The 7649-nt window shown below is 36.4% G+C and overlaps 1 protein-coding gene across 2 annotated transcripts; it reads right to left on the minus strand.

Annotated features, from left to right (window-relative positions):
• Positions 1-340: 340 nt before the first annotated feature.
• On the minus strand, positions 341-7380 carry LOC136208379 (pentatricopeptide repeat-containing protein At2g41720). Of its 2 annotated transcripts, XR_010677105.1 has the most exons (11): positions 6979-7380; positions 6684-6856; positions 6318-6423; positions 4728-5837; positions 4511-4616; positions 3986-4190; positions 2663-2795; positions 2331-2435; positions 2063-2183; positions 899-1169; positions 341-813 (listed from the first exon to the last, which is right to left on the minus strand). XR_010677105.1 is itself a non-coding variant. In XM_065999226.1 (10 exons), the coding sequence occupies exons 1-10, from the start codon at positions 7330-7332 to the stop codon at positions 1120-1122; spliced, it is 2463 nt and encodes an 820-aa protein (XP_065855298.1). In that variant the 5' UTR covers positions 7333-7380; the 3' UTR covers positions 341-1119. The 2 variants fall into 2 exon arrangements, 1 of the variants encoding a protein (XP_065855298.1); XM_065999226.1 differs by having other exon boundaries at positions 341-1169.
• Between the last annotated feature and the right edge of the window lie 269 nt (positions 7381-7649).

A 7649-nucleotide genomic window follows, 5' to 3' on the forward strand; every position in this document is an offset into this window, starting at 1 on the left:
TAATACATGATCCACGTAAGTATGGGGTTATGGTAGTGTGGTAAAGGCTCCTCCTTCCTTAACCAAAGGTCCAGAGTTCAATCCTTACCTTTGGAAACGGAAAAAATTTCCGTGGCTAGTATCATATTATTTAGCCCGTTGTATTATAAATAAAAAATATTGTGTTATAGTTTTATAAATAAAAAAATATATATATTCTTTTTTGTTTTGTATGCAATCCCTTAACATAACAGCGGCAATGGAGATTATTCATATCCAAGAGTTTTTATGTTATTTTTAAAATTGAACTAAAAACCTTTTGAAGATGGTCTTATTTAATAGACAAAAAGGGAAAAACAGATGTTAAAATAACTAATTAATGAAATAAAGTGAAATACAAATCGAAATAAATAGCCTAACGATTTCATAACAAATGTTGAACTAATTACAAGCAATCAGCGCCTCCTTTGGACCATTTGAAAGATTAGGAATTGTGTATATCAAGTAAGTAATAAACATATTCTCTCATTTCCCATCTTCATCTTATCTACACTCATTACTGCATCATAATTCTTCATAACCCGACACCGAGAAGTTAACAATTAAGCCTATGACTTGCAGCCTATTTCTGCAAAAATAACCCTATATTTGTGCATGCTTGTACAGCAGCATTCAGCCCCTTATTATTCTAACACATGGTTAGTGATGGTAGATTAGATTGATTCTCTCCAATTATTTTGCCAACTTACATTGCCTCATTATTACCGTCAGCAAAACAGTCCAGACAATGACGTCCGGGAAGTAGTATTTGCCCGGCCACAATCCCATGTCCAACTACAACAGCAAACAATCTCTCATATGCCAAGAATCATATCACAAACTAATCTTAAGAAAAAGAAGAAGTTGAAAATAAGATTACCAGCACCATCTATGAAGTTCACTGCATTCTAGATAATGCCTGATATCTTCCCAGCCGTATCAACTTTCTGCATGAAAACTTACTGTCGTTCAGTATAATGCCCAATCTCCGAGCTTTGTCATATCTCAGAGAAGGTCATTTGCCATTGTCTGGTTATGCGAGGCGGGAACAACACTTTGCTGCTTGCAATATGGATCAGTTTAAAGCTAGAAATACAAGATTCACACTTTGATAGTAGCCACTTGATTCTCAGATTTTCTCCCCAGTGATTCTGCAGGTGGTCATTAAGAGAGAGGTTCAATATATTTCCAAAATCAATCTTGCATAATAATTACTACGGGAAAATAAATGCATAGACAATTACATGACAATACGACTAGGGATCCAATTACTACTATAGGATTAGCATTTATATTGTTGCTACTCAATCCCCTCCAGTCCCAACTCTGAAGTCTATTTGGTAAAATACCAGGCACATTGCAATCCACATTGCAAAAAGGACCTCTTGAGGGGATCAATTCACATCATAGAAATAAGATCCACCACAATGCACATTATGCTTGATAATATTCCTGTGCACTGTCCAAAGCTAATATCTTCCTCCAAGCCAACATATAGAACAAAAAAACAATTTTAATGACTGATTTCCTAGTATACTTTTGGCAATGCATAAATCTGGTATGATTGATATATAAGAAAACATATAACCAGTTGCAGATCAATATCTTACAATCTTACCAGGAAATAAAACACTATCCTATTAGATAGAGCTTAGGAATTTGGGAATGTTCACAAATCTATCCATGCACAGTGTTACAAGAAATACTGTACTGCAACTTCTAATCCAACTGATGTTTTATAATACCACAGAAGTTGCAGTTCCCATACTTCTGCATTTGCTCAGAATCAGACCATGCTTCAAGTAATAATGTCACATAACACTTCTACAGAAGTTCTTCTGATTCATACAAAACTAGTCATCTACCTATTTATGAAATGAACAATGCATACAACTTTGTTATGACTATTTAGTTAAAAACGTTATATGGCAGCATCAGCCACGCTTTTGAGGGGTGGGAAGTTAAATTTATATTTTCAATTATAATTAAAACCATGTAATTAAAATTTATATGATTCCCTCAAGAAAGATAAACATCTGCATACCAACTTTCTCTTGTATTTTAGCAGCAAATTCAGTTCCAGCACTTTTTTGGGCATAGTTAAGTATATCAGCATACATTCCACTTGAAGGTTGAATTCCGGCATCCTTCATCCATTCTAGTACCTGCATTGTAAATTTCCAAGGTTTCAGAAGAAGATAGGTAACACATGAAACCAATGTGAAAAAAAAATGCTATTTACACACACACACACAGACAACCATATATCAAACTGTATTGCTAAAAAAAAAAAATCCTGTAACACACCCTACCTCAATATATTTTCTCCAGTTCCCAACAGCCAACAGATTCATCAACAAAATCGAGTAAGTACTGAAGTTGATTTCAGCACCTGATGTTGTAATCTTGTAAAACAACTACATTCATGAACAACAGAATAATGCTGGATTAGACAAAGAAGCATAAAGGTTAAACTTACTGTACATGATAAATTTAAAGCAGCCAGCCAGCCAGCCAGCAGAGGATTTTAGAATCATTTGTGTTTCAATGCCAAGAATTAATTGAAAGAATGGAAGAATGACCAAAACATAGTCTACCAGTCTGAAAAATGGCAATAACAAGTATCAGAAAAATAGCAGAGTACCTTCATCATAGACTCTATCTTTCCACTTCTTCCAAAAAAGTGAAGGAGCTGATTCAGAAGTCCAATTGAAACAACAGAGAATGAAGGCTCCATCAATTTCACAAGGTTAACCATTGTCTTCCAATCTTGTAAACTGCTACCAAAGTTTAAATATTAGCCATATGGAAGACTAACATGGCGATAACTAATTAAAGGTGCAATAAATATATGATGTCTACAAACACTTAGCAAGATCAGTCCAAAATAATACACCATGCTACTGTATTTTTCTTCCAATATGTATTATAAATGATTTAATGTCCTATCTATTGCAATGCATATATGATAAAAGGTGAAAACCTTCAATGAAAATCTTTATTTATAACTTTTGTGGTGTAAATAATTATCTTTTACTCCGTGAACCACCTAGTGTGACATATTGCCTCTAGGGTTATCGCCATTGGTGGTCCAAGGACTTTAAGGATACCTCTCAGAGAAACTGACAGAGCTCAGCTGTGACAAGAACATGCAACTCCACGAAAAAACACGAAAGCAGTGTCCATTTACTGAACAGCACAAGAGTATCGTAGTCATACATGATAGAAACAAATCCCCGAAAGGATATATGTTGCTTCTATAGCTTAATATTTCACTGAGCAGAAAAGGAATTTCATTGCTTCCGTGAATCAGAGAGCTCAAAAAAATCAGCTTCAATAATATAACCAGCTGTATTTCAGCACATAGCCACATCAAATACTAAAGAATACAACAAACGGGGGGAAAGAGCATAATTTTGAAAATAAAGCATGAACTGTGAACCGTCTTCACCTTCAAGTCTTGTGCACTTCTATACAAAATGCCTATGTTCTCAACAACGTCATGAATTATTTTCATCAAACAATAGATATTAATAATTTCTCTGGGAGGTCATAAGAAGACAGCTAAGAAGTTTTGGCAGGATTACAAACGAGTAAAATCAGAACATCATTTCAGACCATATTCAATTCTATCCATAACTCACACAGCAATTCATATCTATCTAAATTGATCAAGTGGCATGCCATCAAATGACGGCTAAAATGGAGCCCTAAATCATGTCATTCTACTAGAATAAAAGGGCGGCCCGGTCGCACTACGCGTCCCCGCTGAGCGAGGGTCCGGGGAGGGGTCCCACCACAAGGGTGTATTGGGGGCAAGCCTTCCCCTGCCAATTTATTTGGCAAGAGGCCGCTCCGAAGACTCGAACCCGTGACCTCTTGGTCACACGACAACAACGTTTACCGTTGCGCCAAGGCTCGCCCTCGTCATTCTACTAGAATAATAAATAAAAAAAGCATAACTTACAGGCTACAAGCTGAAACCATTTCAAAGAAGATAGCATCACTGAAGGGGATTTCTTTCTCTTTCATGAAGTCCGCCAGAATAAGAACCTGTGAAGGCTTTCCGCTTTTGTTGAATGCTCGCATCAAAGCTGAAAATGCAATTGTATCTGGTTGGATATGATAATCTTCCATCTCCAGGAGCAGACCACAAGTTTTTTCCCAGTATTCTGGAAAAAGAAGGAATAAAATTTCAGAAGCAAGGACTAAAAACAGCATGCAAGGGAGATTAATTTAAGGACACAGAAGATGATAAATGAGATGGTTATATATCATTTTTTTTATTGTGGATATAGAATTAGTAATAGGCAGATGCATAAAATTATATTCATGCACAAGTAATACAACTATTACAATTTATTCAAATTGGAAGTTAGTAGTTCAATTTATTGTACCTTTCTTAACCAACTTAGTTTTTTCTCCCTTAATTGACATAAAAAACAAGAAGAAATGCGCACACAAAAACATCCCAGTAAAGACACAAGCTCACCAGCAGCATTGTAAGCATGTAGCATTGTTGTATATGTAATTACATCAGGAAAACAACCAGCCATCTTCATCCCCTTGAAAACAGATTCAGCTTCTGTGATTTGACCCTAGATATATCCAAGGAGAGACGATACAGTTTCAGTCAGCTTAATAGATAGTAAGTTTTAATACAATTCTAGATAACCATGAAAAGCTTTCATATTTTGCTGAGCACTTGCCTGCTTACTGTAGGCACATATCACAGATGAGTAAACTTCCTTGGTCAAAGTAATTTTCAGATCCATCATGTCAGCAAAAAACTCAAGTGCTTCAACATATTTTGACATCTTGCAGCAACCACTAATCAGGATAGTGTAAGTAACAGAATCAGGTGTCACTTTCTTTTTCCTCATGAATTTGTACAAAGCTTCAGCCTTTTCATATTCCCCCACGTTCATATAGCTCCCAATAGCTGAATTATAAGCAATTGTGTTCAATTTGATGCCTCGCATTTTAGCTGCAGTAAGCACAGCATCTATATTCACCTTTTGACTGCAGCGGCCACAGGCTGCCAAAAGTGTACATATAGAGACAGTATTTGGATGAATGCCATTTAGCTCCATCTCACGCAAAACTTTCACTGCTTCAGCCAACAAACCATTAGATCCATAAGCATCAATCAGTGCATTGTAGGTAACTACGTTTGGCTTCAATTTATTTCTCTTCAATTCGTTTAATACGTCCCTTGCCTTTTGAGGTTGTTTTGATCTCCCATAAGAATTGAGCAAAGAAGTATATGACACAACATCTGGGTGAAATCCATTTTCTTTAATTGCATTAAAAACTGACTGTGCTTCCTTGCTCATTCCATGAGAAGCATATGCTCCTATCAATGCATTATATGAAACAATATTGGGCTTCAGGCCTTCTGCAAGCATAACATTGAACAGAGACGTGCAATTTTCAATCTGCCCACTAAGAGTGTACAAATGAATGATGGTTGTAAATGTTACAATATCTGGGCGGCATTCTGCTTTCTTGTCCCGCATGGAATTAAAAATATCTATGGCTTTCTCATACTGTCCAAGCTTTACTAAGCAATATATCACAATGTTAAAGGTTGTCGTATCTGGACGTATATTAGTTCCTTTCATTAGTTCGAAATAAGCTAAAGCCTTTGAATACTGGCGGCCAGTCTTATATGCAGATAAAAGAATATTATGGGTCACCAGATCAGGACCAACTCCATTTTCTGTCATTTTCTTGCAGATTTTCAGAGCTTCTCTCCAATTTCCACTAGATCCACAAGCATTGATCAAATTATTATATGTTGACCGACTAGGGGGAATCTGCAAAGACTAGGATTGTTAAGGTCACATGCATTTATTCGCAACATGACAATGAATGTATGAGAAGTTCAAAAGGTAATTAATACACTCACATCACCCATAAAACGGAAAACTAAGATAAGGGGAATGCAGAAGACAACATCCAGAAAAAGAACACCATCAAGACATTTATAGTATGTATTCCAGTCATCCAATGTCCAGAAGTAGAACAAATTAACAAGCTATAGATTATTGACAACTCACAATTATATTCAAAATGCCATTTCAATCCCTTATCAAACAAAATGCTATGACATAAAAGAAATGCAATGAAGAATACCTAAAAAAAAATATTTCCAATCATACTGATGGCAACAGTAAGCAATCTCCAAGTATTATACGGTATGCCAAAGATTTCTCTCTACATGCCATGCTAACATGCAAAGCAAAGAAGGAAGCATCTGTCAAGTAAGACCACAAAGAAAGAGATCAATTACGCACAGCTTCTCGCAGCATATCTTCCATTATATTCAGTGCCCAACGCCATTGACCTACTCTACCATGTGCATTGATAAGAGCATTGTAAGTTTCAGCATCTGGTTTGCACCTGGCAATCACGGAGAGTAAAATAAAATAGTATGCGTATCAAAAGACTCTTGCAGGAATTAAATGAAAGAAGACACAGCCTAAAACTTCCAATGTAGACAACTATTTGCTTATCTGTCCTTTAACAAGCAAGTAATTATTTATCTTTCCCAACAGTTTAATGAAAACATCTAGGATCAGAAATAAGTTGCACCTACCGTAAAGACCAGTAATTCTATCAAGCAGGCAACTACAATTAGGAGCGGAAAATAATAAGCATACCTCCATTCTTGCATCTCAAAGAACAAACCACGAGCCTGATCAGTGCGATTGTGCCTGGTATGCAGCCTGATTAACATATTATACATATCATTACGAGCACAGTAATTCTTTTGATTTTTCATCCAATCGAATACTAAAATGCTATGCTCCAACAAGCCCCTTTGCGTTATCTCCTACATTATATAATCCAACAGATAACAATAAGGCATTCGCTACAGAACATTCTTCCAGTATGGTTCTCATATCGGAAATTCAAAATGTGAAGTAAAATTGCATAATCGAGAAAGATGAACACCTTGATAAGAGGAGGGAAGTTCTTTCGGGCGAAACGGCCAACCCAGTGGTTGAGGATTCCGTCAATGTCGTCGTATTTCGGGTTGAGCGCAATAATCTTTTCAACGACTTCTGAGAGACTCCAGTCATTCTGGAACCTGTCTCCTTCGACTCGCAAACGGTAACGTCTCTGCAGGTCGGCTTTTCTAAGTCCAGGGATTTGAGTGGAGACATGGTGCTGGCCAGCGTCGTAATCCACGAACCCCGATTTCTCCTCCACGAATGCGGCGTCGTTTTTCGATTTCTTACATACGATTTTAGGCTTGGATAGGTTCAGTTGAAGCGGATGGTGGCCGAGGTACTGTGTGGCCGCCATTCTTTTGGGTGGAGGGAGAGGACTTGAGCGGGACTGGATAGACTTGTAAGTTAAAACAGTTAATTATAGGGTAAATTACAAACATGATCACTAAATTTTGTTATTTTAAGTTATGTTTACTAAATTTTAAAATATACTGGATTTTGACCTGTTTAGTAAATAGGTTTCGACCTACTTTAAACTTTTTGGTTTGAGAGAGGTTATTGAGTTCAAAAAAATATAATTTTAAAATGATATAATTTTAAAATGGTATGATTTACGAGCTTTTTCAATTAGTTTATTGTTTCATATCTTTTTTTAAAGATATTTTTACCTTT

This window comes from Euphorbia lathyris, chromosome 10 (assembly GCF_963576675.1).
Source record: "Euphorbia lathyris chromosome 10, ddEupLath1.1, whole genome shotgun sequence".
NCBI lineage: Eukaryota > Viridiplantae > Streptophyta > Magnoliopsida > Malpighiales > Euphorbiaceae > Euphorbia > Euphorbia lathyris.